Source organism: Tamandua tetradactyla, chromosome 2 (genome assembly GCF_023851605.1).
Source record: "Tamandua tetradactyla isolate mTamTet1 chromosome 2, mTamTet1.pri, whole genome shotgun sequence".
Classification (NCBI taxonomy): Eukaryota; Metazoa; Chordata; class Mammalia; order Pilosa; family Myrmecophagidae; genus Tamandua; species Tamandua tetradactyla.
Genome location: NC_135328.1, coordinates 130,375,630 through 130,392,976, shown reverse-complemented (window position 1 = coordinate 130,392,976; position 17,347 = coordinate 130,375,630). Strand labels below are relative to the sequence as shown.

General features: G+C 43.4%; 1 protein-coding gene across 9 annotated transcripts in view; it reads right to left on the bottom strand.

Moving 5' to 3' along the window:
• Positions 1-17,347, bottom strand: part of PNPLA7 (patatin like domain 7, lysophospholipase) — a 143,602-nt gene that overhangs the window by 123,956 nt on the left and 2,299 nt on the right. For all 9 annotated transcript variants that reach the window (XM_077148883.1, XM_077148886.1, XM_077148884.1 and 6 more), the window contains 7 exons: positions 16,863-16,937; positions 16,629-16,716; positions 16,036-16,118; positions 14,382-14,473; positions 13,952-14,092; positions 12,973-13,132; positions 10,682-10,762 (listed from right to left, as the gene is read on the bottom strand). In XM_077148883.1, the coding sequence (XP_077004998.1) occupies positions 10,682-10,762; positions 12,973-13,132; positions 13,952-14,092; positions 14,382-14,473; positions 16,036-16,118; positions 16,629-16,716; positions 16,863-16,937 (720 nt within the window). The remainder of the gene's footprint in view (positions 1-10,681; positions 10,763-12,972; positions 13,133-13,951; positions 14,093-14,381; positions 14,474-16,035; positions 16,119-16,628; positions 16,717-16,862; positions 16,938-17,347) is intronic.

The following is a 17,347-nucleotide window of genomic DNA, read 5'->3' as shown; positions in this document are numbered from 1 at the left end:
GCTACCTGACTTTAAGGCACATTGTGAAGCTACAGTGGTTAAAACAGCATGGTACTGGCATAAAGATAGATATATTGATCAATGGAATCGAATAGTGTTCACATATAGACCCTGTCATCTATGGACAATTGATCTTTGATAAGGCAGTCAAGCCAACTCACCTGGGACAGAACAGTCTCTTAAATAAATGGTACCTAGAGAACTGGATATACACATGCAAAAGAATGAGAGAGGATCCATATCTCACACTCCATACAAAAATTAACTCAAAATGGATCAAAGACCTTAACATTAGATCTAAGACCATAAAACTCTTAGGAGAAAATATAGGGAAATATCCTATCAATCTTATAATAGGAGGTAGTTACCTGGACCTTACACCCAAAGCACAAGCATTGAAGACAGAAAGAAAGAAATGGGAACTCCACAGAATTAAACACCTTTGTGCATCAAAGATCTTCATCAAGAAAGTAAAAAGACAGTCTACACAATGGGAGACAATATTTGGAAATGATATATCAGATAAAGGTCTAGTACCAGACTATATAAAGAGACTGTTCAACTCAACAACAAAAAAAGACAGACAACCCAATTACAAAATGGGCAAAAGACATGAACAGACACTTCTCAGAAGAGGAAATACAAATGGCCAAAAGACACATGAAAAGATGCTCAACTTCCCTGGCTATTAGGGAAATGCAAATCCAAACCACAATGAGATATCACGTCACACCCACTGGAATAGCCATTATCAATAAAACAGAAAACAACAAGTGCTGGAGAGGATGTGGAGAAAGAGGCACACTTATCCACTGTTGGTGGGAATGTCAAATGGTGCAACCACTGTGGAAGGCAGTTTGGCGCTTCCTCAGTAAGCTAAGTATAGAATTGCCATATGATCCGGCAATACCATTGCTAGGTATCTACTCAGAGGACATGAGGACAAGGACACAAACAGACATTTGCACACCAATGTTTATAGCAGCATTAATTACAATTGCCAAGAGATGGAAACAGCCCAAAGGTCCATCAACAGAAAAGTGGCTAAACAAGCTGTGGTATATACATATGATGGAATATTATGCAGCTGTAAGACAGAATAAAGTTATGAAGTATGTAACAACATGGATGGACTTTAAGGACTTTATGCTAAGTGAGATTAGCCAGAAAGAAAAGGACAAATACTGTATGGTCTCACTGATATGAAATAACATTAATGAATGAACTTGGATAATTTCAGTTAAGAACAGAGGTCATCAGGAGATAGAAATAGGATAGATATTGGGTAATTGGAACTAAAGGGATGCAGACTGTGCAACGGCACTGATTGTAAAAATCCAGAAATGGATAGCACAATAATACCTAACTGCAATACAGAAAGGTTAAAACACTGAATAAAGCTGAATGTAAGAATGATAGAGGGAAGAGGCCTGGGGGCACAAATGAAATCAGAAGGAAAGATATATGACAAAGACTGAGATAGTATAATCTAGGAATGCCTAGAATGTATAATGATAGTGACTAAATGTACAAATTTTAAAATGTTTTACATGAGGAAGAACAAAGGAATGTGAATAATGTAGGGTGTTGAAAATAGATGGTAATATTTTAAAACATAATAACTTTTGTGTGAGACTAAGCAAAAAATGTTTCTTTGGTACAAACTTTATATTTCAACTAGTGCATTTCCTAATAGAACTTATATGAACAGCTTAACTTAACACCATAAGTACATGGAACTTTGAGTAGGGCATGAGGTTTTGTAGGTTTGTCCAGAACGATGCCTCAATAAATCCCAGAAGGATTTGAACAGTAAATAAAAAAGTATTTGCAAAGTCCCCTTGGGGGAATGGTGAGAAAGGGGGAAAATTCAACTTCCCCAAATGGAGAAGTCTTGATATTCTCACAAGTGGGACATTGCGGGACAACCAAAGCAACAGGCTGAGCCCCCAATCTTGGGGTTTGTTCTTATGAAACTTACCGCTGTTCTTGTTTGCTAGCTGCCGGAAAACAACACACCAGGGACGGGCTGGCTTTTAATAAAAGGGGATTTATTTTGTTAGTTCTTCAGAGGAAAGGCAGCTAACTTTCAAATGAGGTTCTTTCTTAATGGCAAGGCACAGAGTGATCTCTGCTGGCCTTTTCTCCAGGCCTCTGGGTTCCAACTGCTTTCCCTGGAGTGATTTCTTTCTGCATTTCCAAAGGCCTGGGATGATCTGCAAGTGCTGAGATGAGGTATGCTGAGCTGCTTGGGCTATGCTATGTTGAGTTCTCTCATTGAAGCACCAGCCAGTTAAATTAAACATCATTCATCGCAGCAGGCATGCCTCCTAGCTGACTGCAGATGTAATGAGCAACAGATGAGGTTCATGTACCATTGGCTCATGTCCACAGCAACAAAACTAGGCATCTTCGCCTGGCCAAGTTGACACCTGAACCTAACTACCACCCCCACAAAGGATAGGTCAAGCCTACTTAAAATTAGGCCTAAGAGTCACCCTAAGAGAACTGATTTTGTTGCTCAGATGTGTCCTCTCTCTCTCAGCCAACACAAGCAAACTCACTGCCCTCCCCCTCTCTACAGGGGACATGACTCCCAGGGGTGGGGACATGACTCCAAGGGGTGTGGACCTTCCTGGCAACGTGGAACAGAAATCCTAGAATGAGCTGGGACTCAGCACCAAGGGATTGAGAAAACCTTCTAGATCAAAAGGGGGAAGAGCAAAATGAGACAAATTAAAGCGTCAATGGCTGAGAGATTCCAAACAGAGTCGAGAGGTTATCCTGGAGGTTATTCTTACACATTAAATAGATATCATCTTTTTAGTTAAGGTGTAACAAAGAGGCTGGAGGGAAGTGCCTGAAAATGTGGAGCTGTGTTCCAGTAGCCATGTTTCTTGAAGATGATTGTATAACAGTATAGTTTTCACAATGTGACTGTGTGATTGTGAAAACCTTGTGTCTGATGCTCCTTTTATCTATGGTATAGACAGAGGAGTAAAACATAAGGACTAAAAATAAATAAATAATAGGGGGAACACATGTTAAAATAAATTTAGTAGATTGAAAAAAAAAATTGATGGACCCCTCGCTAGGCTGACAAAGAAAAAAAGAGAGAGTATTCAAATTAAAAAATTAGAAAGGAGAGAGGGGTCATTACCATGGATCCTGAAGGAATAAAAAACAAATCATAAGAGAACACTATGAACAAACAAATGTCAACAAACTAGACAAGCTAGATAAAATGGACAAATTCCCAGAAACACATGAAGAAGTTACACTGACTCAAAAATAGACAATCTCAACAAACCAATTACAAATAAAGAGATTCAGTCATCAAAAATCTTCTTACAAGGAAAAGCCCAGGGCCAGGTAGCTTCACATGGGAATTTTACCAAACATTCCAACTAATACCAGTCCTGCGCAAACTCTTTCAAAACACCAAGAAAAAAGAACACTAGCTAACTCATATTACAAAGCTAATATCACTTTAATGTCAAAACCAGATAAAGCTACCACAAGAATGGAAAATTACAGGCTTAATGAATATCTCCTTAATGAATAAAGATGCAAAAATTTTCAACAATATACTTAAATAGACTCCAACACATTAAAAGAATTATATACCATGACCAAGTGGCATGCAAGGGTGGTTCAACTCAAGAAAATTAATCAATGTAATAAGCAGATTAACAAACTGAAAGGGAAAAATAATATGATCATTTCGATTGACACTGAAAAAGCATTCGAGAAAACTCAGCATCCTTTTCTGATAAAAGCACTTCAAAAGGTAGGAGTCAAAGGCAACTTCCTCAACACGATAAAAGGCATATATGAAAAACCCACAGCTAACATCATACTTGATGGTGAAAGACTGAAAGACTTCCTTCCAAGACTGGGAATGAATTCTCTATCACCACTATTATTCAACATTGTGGCAGAAGTTTTAGCTAGAGCAATCAGGCAAGAGCAAGAAATAAAAGGCATCCAAATCGGAAAGGAAGAAGTAAAACTTTCATTATTTGCAGATGACATGATCCTATATACTTGGAAAATCTTGGGAAATCTATGACAAAGCTAACTGAGCTAATAAACAAATTCAGCAATGAGACAGGGATACAAGATTAATGGCAAAAATCAGTAATGTTTCTATACCCAAGTAATGACCTAAGTGAAAAGGCAATTGAGGAAAAAAATTCCATTCAAAATAGCAAGTAAAAGAATCAAGTACTGGGTGGTGCAATGGTGGCTCAGTGGCAGCATTCTCACCTGCCATGCAAGACACATGGGTTTAATTTCCAATGCCTGTTTGTGTTAAAAAAAAAAGTATCAAGTACTTAGGAATAAACTTAGCCAAGGATGTAAAGGACCTGTACACAGAAAACTAAACATTGCTAAAAGAAATCAAAGAAGATCTAAATAGGTGGACATTCCACGTTATTGTATAGGAAGGGTAAATGTCATCAAGATGTCAATTCTACCCAAATTGATCTACAGATTCAATGCAATACTGATCAAAATTCTAACAATCTACTTTGAAGACTTGGAAAAGCTAGTTATCAGATTTATTTGGAAGGGAAAGAGACTTCCCATAGCCAAAAAATATTCCAAAAAAAAAAAAACAGAATGAAGTAGGACTAACCCTTCCTGATTTTAAAGGTTATTATAAAGCCGTATTAGTCAATACAGCATCATACTGGCACAAGGATAGAAGTACTGATCAATGGAATCAAATTGATAGTGCAGAAATAGACCACCAAATCTATGGTCAATTGCTCTTCAACAGGGTGTCCAAATCCAATGAACTAAGACAGAATAGTCTTTTGAATAAATGGGCCTAGGAAAATTGGCTATCAATAGCCAAAATAATGAGAGGACCTCTACCTTACACCCTATATAAAAATTAACTCAAAGTGAATCAAAGACCTAAATATAAGAGCCAGTACCATAAAATACAGGGAAATATGTCTAGACCTAGTAATAGGAGATAGCTTCTTAAACTTTATTCCCCAAGCACAAGCAACAAAAGAAAAAGTTGATAAATGGAACCTCCTCAAAATCAACAGCTTCTGTGCTTCAAAGGACTTTGTGAAAAAGATGAAGAGGCAACGAACTCAATGGGAGAAAATATTTGGAAACCACATATCAAATAAGGGTTTGATATCCATAAAGAAATCATACAACTCAACAACAAAAGAACAAACAATCCAATTATAAAATGGGCAAAAAATATGAATAGGCAGTTCTGAAGAGCAAATACACATGGCTAAAAAGCACCTGAAGAGATGCTCATCTTCATTAGCTATAAGGAAAATGCAGGTCAAGACTACAAGGAGTTATCACCTCACACTTTTAAGAATGGCTGCTATTAAAGAAACAGAAAAACTACAAATGTTGGAAAGGATGTGGATAAACTGGAACACTAATCCACAGTTGGTGGGAATGTATAAAGGTTCAGTCACTGTGAAAGACAGTTTGGCAATTCATCAGACAACTAAATACTGAGTTGCCCTATGACCCAGCAATACCACTACTCAGTATTTACCCAGAAGATCTGAAAACAGTGACACGAATAGACATTTGCACACCTATGTTTATAGTGGCATTATTCACAATTGCCAAAAGAGAGAAACAATCCAAGTGCCCATCAACAGATGAGTGGATAAACAAAATACGGAACATACACACAATGGAATATTATGCAGCAGTAAGATAAAATGAGGTCCTCAACCATATGACCACGTGGATAAACCTTGAGGACATAATGCTGAGTGAAATGAGCCAGACACAAAAGGATAGATGCTGTATGATTTTGCTAATATGACCCTGATAAAGGTAAACAGAGTCTTATAATGTAGAATATAGGAGACCTAGAGATACACAGAAGCTAGAGATAGCTAACGAAATTGAACTTAAATGTATGGGAATGGACAGAAGTGATAGAAGTTCACTAGTAGACCCATAAGTAATATTGTCATATTGAAGAATATGATTGAAAGGGTTGTACAGAGCCATGTCTCTCACCGATTAACAATACAAATATAAATAAGTTTTTACATGAACTATTTCAACAGTATAGATCTTATACAAAGAGTCAATAATAGATGGCTATGGGGGAAACTACTACTGCATGCTATGGCCTGTATTTAAGATAAAGACATCACTAGTACCACAGCAATACCAGGGGTAAATAGTTATGGGTGGGGTGGGAATAAGAGTTAAGGTGAGTTTTGGATTTTATCTATGGTGAGGGTGTATTCATCTGTTATTTTTCTCTTTGGAGCAAACAGAAGTGTCTAAAATCGAGAGGATGATGACTGTATAACCAAACAAGGATATTATGTAACACAGATTGTTTATTATGGACATTATCCATGTTGCCCAATGGATGGAGGTGGTCAAAGGGTACAACTGATAAGCAAAAAGGCAAACTGTGGTGTTCACACATGATGGAATATTGTGTGGCTACAGAAAGGAATGTAGTTGTGAGGCAGGCAACAAGGTAAATGAACCCCGAAGACATTATTTTGTGCAAAATAACCTAGCAACAAAAGGACAAATACTGTATGGCCTCTTAGAAAATACTTATGAGAAAATTTGAGCCTCGATTATAAGCCCTTAAAACAGCCAAATTTATTCCTGAGCTTTAAGCGTTATTTCTAGATTGGGAGATGCTGTGCTATTATGTACAGCCTGATACTTCCCTGGAACTTTGGGTACCTGTGTGACACCTAAGACTCAGAGTTGGAGTTCTGCAGCTCTGACAGTCAGCACTGCTACATACAACATCTGTTAAACTGAAAAAGAGATCAGGCTTCAATTAGAGATAAGAATAAGGACAAATCGGCTGTGACCAAGGTAAATCAGGACACAGGGTAAAAGATGACAATGTCTGTATTTTAGAACTCGGTATGAGACCAAAGGAAGAGAGCTTTGTTTTGTTAAAACCTAAATGTTTTGCAGCACATAATCTAATCCCTCTGGATAGTTCATTTAAATAACCCAAACAGATGGCACCCAGAATGGGAATGAGAGCTTGCAATTCTGTATAACTTAATACCCAGATACATCCCAGAGTATGCTGGGCTTATAATTAAAAAGTAAAGGTAAAGTCCCTTGAGGGACTGGAGAAAAAATATGGAACTATTAAACTTCACAACACGGGAAACTGTGGTGCTGTCTCATACACTAGGGCCTCCCAAGTGAATAGGCCAAGCCCCTGATCTTGAAACTTGCTCTTAGGCAGTGGAGAAGGTAAGCCTACTGTAATTATTCTGAAGAGTTACTTCCAGAGAATCTCTTTTGTTGCTCAGATGTGGCCTCTCTCTCTCTAAGCCCAACTTTGCAAGAAAAATCATTACCCTCTCTGCCACGTGGGACTTGATATCCAAGGGTATGAGCCTCCCTGGCAACATGGAACACGACTCCCAGGGACGAGCCTGGCCCTGGCACAGTGGGATTGATAAAGCCTTCCTGACCAAAAGGGGGGAAAGAAATGTAACAAAATAAGTTATCATGGCTAAGAAAGTTCAAATAGAGTTGACAGGCTATTCTGGAAGCTACTCTTATGCAAGCTTCAGCTAGATATTGTTAATTGGTATGTCTTGCCAAATCCCAACCAACATCACTCCTATTAATCCTAAAGAACACCCAGGGCTCTATCTGAGATCCTACAAAAGTTACATACATTAAGTTTAATTTTCAGAAACATAAAACCTTCAGATGATTCTTAGGCCAGGTAAGTCCTGAAACCCAGAAGTGCCAGTATCTCCAAGAACATCAATCTATTCCATACCCCTATCTCATGTAGTCAAACCCCTTTTCAAAATGAAAAATACTAGAACAGGCATAACCCAACTATCCCTAAAGAGTAGGAGAAGGATCAAAGGAGGAGGAGTTATAACAGAAAGTTAGGTTTTAACAAATAAGTATGACTGCTGAATCATTACATTGATATTTCTTTTTAGTCTCCAGTGTCTTAGAGCAGCTAGAAGGAAAAACCTGAAATTGTGGAACTACTGGCAAGAGGGAAGTACCTGAAACTGTTGAGCTGTGGTCCAGAAGCCTTGTTTCTTGAAGGCAATTACAGAAAGGTGACAGTGTGATTTTAAGAACTATGTGTCTGATTCTTCTTTTATCTAGGGTATGGACAGATGAGTAAAAAACATGGATATAAATAAATAATGGGGGGTAAAATAAATTGGGTAGCTGGAAACAGTAGTGGTCAATGAGAGGGGATGGGTAAGGGGTATGGTATGTATGAGTTTTTTCTTTTCATTTCTTTTTCTGGAGTGGTACAAATGTTCTAAAAAATTATCATGGTGATGATATTATTGTGAGCCACTGATTGTGCACCATGTACAGGAAATACATGTGTGAAGATTTTTCTCAACAAAAAAAATTTTTTTAAGAAATCCCAGATGAAAGGGCAGCATCATACGGGAGAGGTGAGGAGCAGGTGGAGCAAGCCAGGTGAAAGGGCGGTGGGGCGGTGGCACATGGGCTGACCCTAAGATCCTACTATTCTGTCTGCTTTTGAACATGTTTGAAATTATGCATACTAAAATGTTCAAAAATCATATGGTAACGTGAGGTGCTATGTTTTAGAACGTCAGCTGAGCACATCTCTGCACGTCACTATGCTGCACCCTTGGCGTGGAGAAGCAGGTTGTGACCATCTTTCAGGACAGATGTGCCAGCAAGTCCATCCTAAGAATTTATCCTACAAGTTGATCTCCAAATATATGAAATAATGAGCATACAAGGCTATTCACTGCGACAACCAAAAGCCTGGGAAAAACGGAAAGATACGTGTCAGCCCAGAATATCTATGGGAGGGTCGACATGAAATTGGTAAAAGCAAGCCCACCTGGGAAGGGACCTCAGAGGCAGGAGGATAGGAGGAAACACTTTTACTACATGCTTTGTGTCTTCTGCATCTTGTACCATGTGCATGGATTACCCAGTTTAAAAAATAATAATTTTAAAGACAAGCACACCCCTTAACCAAATGCAGAGGATGTGTTATCAGTTGGCTGTGGGACTTCAGACCTATGACATAATCTTAGATTTCCCATCCATAATGTCCTTCCTCACAGAGTTGTGGAGAAGATGACCTGAGACTAAGGATGTGAAGACTCCTTGTAAAATGTGATGTGAGATACAAGTGTAAGTCACCTCTGGTATAGGCTGCACAGCCATCCCTCAGCCCAGGCTGGCAGATGGAAGCATGCACGTGCCACTACCTATTCCCGAGGCCAGCGGAGACATTATTCACCAACATGGTACCCTTTCCTATAGACCCAGGTTCTACCACAAGATCTTTCTCAACACCACATTCCAAGCAGCCAGTCTCTTGAACTTGGTAAGGGAGATCAAACCTACTTGCCATCCTTCTTTAGAAACTGGAAATTGACACCCCTTTAGAGTTACTGGTCAAGGAAGACTGACCCATTGGAGCAATTTTTGGCGCAGTTGCTTTTGGATCATTTTCTTTAGGTTGTTGTTGTTTGGGGCTACAAGCCATCACAAGATTCATTAGATGAGCAGAAAGGTAAGCCAGAATGGGTTTTCAGACAAATTACAAGGTTTAAAACCAATCTGAATTAAGAGTGTGTGTAAAAACAGGTGGCTGCTTAGGCTTATTTCCAAGAACACTTCTGTTACTATCACTGTTATGCCTTAAATCATTAGCTCTGGCTTTTTAAGGACTTTTAGAATAATATGCATGTCTGTGTCTAGCAGTTTGTAACTTACCTTCTTTGGGCATGTTAAAGTATGAGTAAGCTGCTAGCTACCAGGGAAACTTAGTCCCCACGATCCCTTTCCCAGCTCCAAATCTGCTTTACAAGATATTCTGGACTCATTCTGCTTTCACTTTTTCCTACTCAGGTATCTTATAAATATGGGAAGCACAGGGATGCAGAAAACAAAATAGGTAATTCATCTGTGGGTTTCACAGATGCTTCCTGGGTCCCTGCAGTGTGCTAGCATTGATGAGCTCAGCTCAGTGGTTCTCAGCTTGGCTACACCCTGCAGTCACCTGGGGAGTTTAAAACTACAACAGGAGCCAGGATACCACCCTGGAGATTCTGATATCATTGGTCTGGGGGGAACCTGGGCCTAGGGAATGCGGAAAGCTCCAAAGGGCCTTCTAATATGCGATCAGGGTTGAGGGTTTGTGCTCTGGAGACAGACCTGGGGTCAGAGGTGACTGTGAGCTAACCTGTGACCTGAATGAGTTTTGTGCTAGATGTCTTCAAAGTTGCTGAACAGGCAGCTTTAGAGGTGGTTTGGAACTAGACAGCCTGTTCTGCAGGTCCCAGAATGTATTTAAAATAAGTGCCATTAAAGGGAGCTAAACACAAACCAGATTTCTTGTAGCAAATCAAATATACTCAAAACCAAGTCTATCTCATGAAGGGCAAATAAAAAAGTATTTAGTAGCAAAAAAAATAGAAAAAGACATGCAAAACTCTTAACCAAATGCCCAGCTCTTCTAACATAGACTGTCAAAGTTGTCCCACATCTGCTGGGGAACAAGGTTGCCCTGCCCCCAGCCAGCCTTGCGCGTGTCACCGTGGAGAACAGGTGCTGACACCAAGGGATCTGCTGCCTGGGCCTCCAGAGCTGACCCGGGGATGCTCAGAGAAGCTGGAGATGGGTGCTGGGGGGCACTCACCGTGATAACGTCCAAGATGCTGAGGAGGCTGTGGATGCTGTCCCCAGGCAGGACCTCCTTGACCACCACTTCAGTCCCGTCCTGTGTGGGAAGCAGAATCAGGTCCCTGTGGAGTCTCAGCCCAAAGCCAGCAGGAGGGTTTCTGCCCTCTAGGCAGCTGTGCAGGCACCTCCGATGAGGAGGAAAAGGGCCAGTCTCTGTGATACGCTCAGAAGCCGAGGAAGGAGAACGAGGATGAAAGAGTGAGGAAACCCTATCCAGTCCAGACACAGCATTTTCAACCCCATGAACTATCTCTGTTGGCTAGATTAGGTTACATTTCAAAATTCCTATGTTAGTCTGCAGGGCCACAGAGCCTTTGAGAACTAAATTCAGTTATCCATAGAAATAACAGCATTTGGATTTATCCATGCAATTTTGTTGACTAAATATGGTAACTTCATTTCAGCTCGACCCAAGAAAATTCTTTTTGAACTTCGTCCACGTTTGGTACTGTTCACCCTCTGTGAACCTCTCACCTCTAGCTCCAAAGGCCAGAAAGATTCTGGTTCCAATCTCTCCAGGGAAGGCCTCTGAAGAACTTCAACAAGAATCTCTGGTTTACCAGTTGGATGACCACTTCCCCTAAGAGCAAACAGCTCTGCCTTCCCTTGGCTGGACAAGGCCATTACCTTTCTCATAAAAGTCCAACCACAGACTAAGCTACAAATGTGAGAATTAAAAATTCCAATCTTTAGTCTAAAAACTTGAAAGGAAATGTAGCTATCACACTGCGGTCAACATTCACCCCCAGGACTCCAGTGGGGATCTTCTGAGATAACAAGTTTCTTAAGATCAGGCAGAGTCCAGACTGAGGGAGGGTTTGCCTAAAACAAATAACCACAGCTAGAAGACCTGGCTCACATATGCAGACAAAGGAAAGCAACAAAATCCAACTGGAAAGACACATGACTTCGAAAAGACCTGGAAGACAGCTGACCCTGGCAACTGTAATTCAAAGGATAAAATTTAAAACAGGAATGAAGTTTCTGAGTGAATTAATACTTTAATTATCTTCTAAGAATGAAAATTGGTTATAACCAGAAACTTGAGAATAGAGAAAGACTTCAGTTGATTCCAGAAGATCAATATGATGAGGTACCACTAAACCATCAAAGGGAGGATTGCTAGGACTGAGAAAAAAAAATCATAAAATGTTTAAAATACATCAGGTGACTTCCCCTCTCTGCTTGGGACATGACTCCCAGGGGTGTGGACCTTCCTGGCAACGTGGGACAGAGATCCTGGAATGAGCTGAGACTCTGCATCAAGGGACTGAGAAAAACCCTAGAACGAGCTGAGAATTAACATCAAGGGATTGAGAGAACCTTCTCGACCAAAGGGGGAAGAGTGAAATGAGACTAAGTGTCAATGGCTGAGAGATTCCAAACAGAGTTGAGAGGTTATCCTGGAGGTTATTCTTATGCATTAAGTAGATATCACCTTGTTGTTCAAGATGTAGTGGAGAGGCTGGAGGGAACTGCCTGAAAATGTAGAGCTGTGTTCCAGTAGCCATGTTTCTTGATGATGATTGAACAATGATATAGCTTTCACAATGAGACTCTGCGAATGTGAAAACCTTGTGTCTGATGCCCCTTTTAGCTACTATATCAGCAGAAGAGTAGAACATATGGAATAAAAATAAATAATAGGGGGAACAAATGTTAAAATAAATTTAGTTTGAAATGCTAGTGGTAAATGAAAGCGAGGGGTAAGGGGTATGGTATGTATAATCTTTTTTTTTCTCTGTTATCATTTTATTTCTTTTTCTGTCGTCTTTTTATTTCTTTTTCTAAATTGATGCAAATGTTCTAAGAAATGATGAATATGCAACTATGTGATGATATTAAGAATTACCGATTGTATATGTAGAATGGAATGATCTCTTAATGTTTTGTTTGTTAATTTTTTTAATTAATAAAAAAAGTTTAAAAAAAGTAAAAAAAAAAAAATCAGGTGAAAATACAAAAATAAAGCCAACAAATACCACGAGTAAATCCCTTTAAACAGCAGGTATTCATGTGCATAAGGGAAAAAATGTGCAAGAATTAAAATAGCAGCTATATTAAGAATTTTGGCATGAAGGTGTGCCTTTTCCACAAAGACCTATAATTTTAAATTTTTTACTAACTACATTTCAATTGAAAACTTTTTAAAAGGTGAAGACAGAACTCTCAGTAAAACTGCACAGAGCCACCCTCCTAGCCCAGACCTGCACCCCCACAGGCCTTCCCAAAGCGGCAGTAACTTACAGCATCCTGGATACAGACTTCCAGCCGCCCATCCTGCACCACGTAGATGCTGTTGTCCAGCTCCCCTGGACGGAAGATGTACTCTCCTTCGTGCAGCTGCACGAATACCATGTGTTTGCAAAGTTCCAGGAACAGTGGCTTTTCAAAATGTCCCAGGACCCTAAAAGAAGAGGGAGTGTCCGTGGATCATCCTTCCAGGTGAGGCAGGGAGGAAGCTTCAGAGGATACAGGCCCACGGTCCACGCCCAGCTGCACAGAGCAGTGCAACCAGCTTTCCAGGTGCCGCAGACCCACAGAGCCAACAAGCAGTGGAAATTAACTAACAGTCTAAAATTGCTGTCAGCCTGTTTTCCCATCAGCTCAGAGAAGTACTGAGCTGAACTCTGAACCTGAAACAGACATATAAAACAATGGATGGCAGAAAATCACTCTCCTGGACAATGAAACAGGGATATCAAAAGGAGTGACACACAAGTCAGGGGGAAAGTAGAGAGCACCTAGCCCCACCTTTGGGTGCACTCAGATCTGGGTTCTCTGATCCATGCAAACACTTCTTGAGTTTGCTCTGAATTTACTACTAAGGATTATAACATTGGAGAAATGACAAGACAAAGGAGAACCAGTGATAAGACGAGCAGCTTAAAGGCACTGCTATCCAACCTAAACTCCCACAGAAGCACCTGGTTACCTGCTGTCTACCCTAACAGCCCCCACAAGTGCTGGGACACCTGCTGTCTACCCTAACGCCCCTCCAGGGTGCCCTGAGATACCCGCCGTCCACCCTAAATCCCACAGAAACGCTGGGACACCTGCCGTCCAACCTAACGCCCCCAGAAGCGTCTGGGGGCAGTGGTGAAGACACGGGATAGAGCACTGCAGTCAGGCTTTGCCAACCATCTGCTGCTCAAGAGCTGCCCTAGGACGCAGACACACGTGGATCCACCCCCCACGAGGGCCCTCTTGTTCTATCGTGTCCTACCGTACGTTTTTCAGCATGTACAGAACTTCTGAAGGCAAGTGAGAATTCTTAACATCAAACTCAGTCAGATCAGCTTCCAGCAGGGAGGGTGGGGGCTCCTTGGGCTGCAGAGTGGGATATTCCTTCTTGAAGCGCAGAATCCTACAAGGCAGAGGCAGATTCCCTTAAGCAGAGGCCCAAAGGGATTCAACACAAACAGCATGAGAGCTGAGATGCTGGGCAACGCATCCCTGCTCTCCTTGGGCCCCCTGCCCAATGCAGCCCCTCCCCAGGCACAGCCCCCCCACCCTAACACAGATCATTCCTTACACAGTCCCTCTGCTCAGTGCGTCCCGAGGCAGGGCCCCGGAATGTACAGCACCCCTGGGATGCGCTGAGCAGTGAATAACAGGGAGGGCTCGATATGGTTCAACAGGGGGCCCTCCAGTACCTTTTGGCCAAAGACAGCACCTTGGTCCTCTTCCTGACCCGCTGCCGGGGTGCAGCTGTGCCCCCAACCAGTGTGTGGGGGAGGGTGGTGACCTACAGGGTGGGAGGGAGACCCCAGGTGTCCTGACCCTGCTGCAGGGAAGGGGGGCCCAAGAACCAGGAGGCCCAGCCTCTTGGCCTCCAGGAGAGTCTGGTCCTCCCTGCAGCTCCAGCTCTCTCCCTGGACCACAGCCCAAGCCTCTGAATCACCAGAGGCCGCTCCTGTTCCTGCTGACAACGACGCCACCACTCGGCCCTATGCAACCACACAGTGATTTCCTCGCTGCCCCCAACAGCCAAACCTTTCAAAGCTCTTTCCCCTACGCCCCTCTGCATGGAAGTCTGGAGCATTCAGTGCTAACTCACAGAAGGACATCCATGTACCTTCTCTTCTGGTTTTGCAAGTTGTCCACAAAGAAGGTGAACTAATTTTATAACCAGAGAAAAGTAACAGATAAAGGTTACTGTGAAATGCATGAGTACATGTGGTTTCTGTAGGCATCTGAACAGTGGAGTGCTTCCTGGGCAGGCTAGGTTTGGGAACGAGGCTGCAAACCAACCTCCTTCCAACAGTCAGCTAAAGACAGAGAAAGATTCAACCAAGGCTGCTCATGCCCTGGGTCAGTGCTTATTAAAATGCAGATTCTGGGGCCCCGATGCAGGGGACTGAAAGAGACCTTCTTGAGGTGGGGCCCAGGGATCTGCATTTTGAAAGTTTCTGATCCCTTTTATAGGCCCAGAAATGGGAGAACAGCTGGTCCTGCCACATACTTTCAGGGCATGACAAATACACACACCATCAGGGGACACAGCCCAACTCCTTCACCAGTGCAGGCCCCAGAAGCTAGCAGATTCCACCAATCTTAACACCTGCCAGAACCAGGCTGCCCTGAAGGACAAGGGGTGCTCTGTACCCACACATCTCCAGGGATGTTTCTAGGAAACAGCTTTGTATCCCCTTCTCTTGATAAGACAAACTGCTGGGAGCAGGGACACCCCTGCTTTGGAGAGCCATGGGGAGACTCAAAGGCTCCAGGCCACATACCTACTGTGCCCTCACAGGCAGGCTCAGCCTCAGCAGTTGCCCCCACTCCTCCATCAAGAGGCATTTCCTGAGCATCTGCCCTAGGCCAAGCACAGGCTCTCAAGGAGCTTCAGACTGCCTGCGCCCCGAATGCCATGGACCCTGCAGATGAAGCACATCCTCAGAGTGGAGTCAGTGTGGCCGAAGCTTCACCAAGGGCTCCACCCCATAGACAGCCTGAGTCTCACACTCCCTGAGAGCAGGAGAGGCACTTCCTGGTCAAGAGATGTTGGGTAAGTAGGGGAAGTAAACTCCATTCAACACGGTGCTGGCTGGTTCATCCGTAGAATGCTCGCATTACATGCGGGAGACCTGTCTTTAATTCCCGGACCACGCACCACCACCCCCAAAAAATTCCATTCAACATGACTTAACTATGTCCCTACACCTGGGGCCATGTAGGCAGGGCTGTGGCCACCAGGCCCCAGTGCTGCTAGGGCCCTGTGGCACCATAGAGCCCAGACAGAGGCCGACACTGAGTTCTCCTTGGCAACAAGAGCTGCCATGGGGAGACCCGGCAGCACCCTATTACCTTCCTCATGATCTTCCGGCCATAAAACATCACTTTGTCTCTCTTGCGGAATCTGTATTGAGGAGCGGCAGGCTGTAGCTGTCCTGCAAGAGGAGCAAAGGGGCAGCCTGAGCTGGGCTGAGAGGTGGGGAGGCTCTGTAGGGTGAGCACTGGGCAGGTGCAATGCCTGGACCACACTGGAGTCGGGTAAAGGCCTGAGCAGCAGCTGCACCACCAGGTGGGCCCTTTGGCCCTTCAGTGCTAGAAGGTTCACAGACCCCTGTCCTGTCCCTGGCAGGCACTTAGTCAGCATGCGGGAAAGGGCACAGCCTTGTTGGGTCCCTGAGGAGACTTCCTGCATAAGACTCACCTGAAATGAAGCAGGGCTCTTCCTTCTCTTCCTGTTGCAGCAGTGCCCCCAGAAAAGCAGGACAAGCCTGGAGCACATGTGCTCAGCCTTGGCCTGTGCAGACCATCAGTTTCCCATAAAAGCCATAGGCCTGAGGGCTACTTCCAGGAGCTCAGAAACACCACACAACACCCAAACCTCCCCCAGCCCCTGCAAACCTTCTTACCCCTCCCCCCAGAGCTAGAGTCCAAGCCCAGATACTTACGAGATTGTTTAACCCTTCTGTACACAAAAAAGGCAGTAATGCTGATGAAGACCAGTGCCAGGAGGGCTCCAACCACAATCCCTATCAGCTGGTGGGAGGTCAGAGACAAAGCGTATCAGCAGGTCCCCTACAGAGCCCCTGCTCTCACCCTGGTCACAAAGTGAGAGGTATGAGCCAGCAGGGAAACAAGGGACAGGCCAACCCAACTCCCAGGGAAGAGTATAAGCTGGTTACCATGGTGGACTGTGAGTGCTCCTCATACAACTGCAGCCCCCAGGAGTGCAGGGTAGCGCCCAGACAGAAGCCAGCCTACAAGAGAAAACATGCAGTCAGGTAGATACAAGGCACGGGTGTGGCCCCAACTTCAGGGGAGACTTGGTTGATGTGGAAGAACAGAGAGCCGGAGTCAGAGAGATTTCCAGAAATGACCTTTCCTAGGATGCTGAGGTCCTCCAAGCAGCTCCACTAATAAGCACCTGCACAGCAGCCCACCTTCCATTTTACACAGGACAGGTCCAAGCGGGACTAAGAGCCGTATCATCACCAAGAACAAATGCTGGGTACATTATTCATACACCTGAGTCCTGTGCCTCCTATACCCTCAAGGGGCCAGGCCAGAGGAGGAAGCTCTGTTGCATCCCAGGGGATGCCAAGGCCATGGCTCAGTGCCCTCTGAACACCAAAAGGGGAATAAACCACTGTCCTGTGGGTCCATGGAG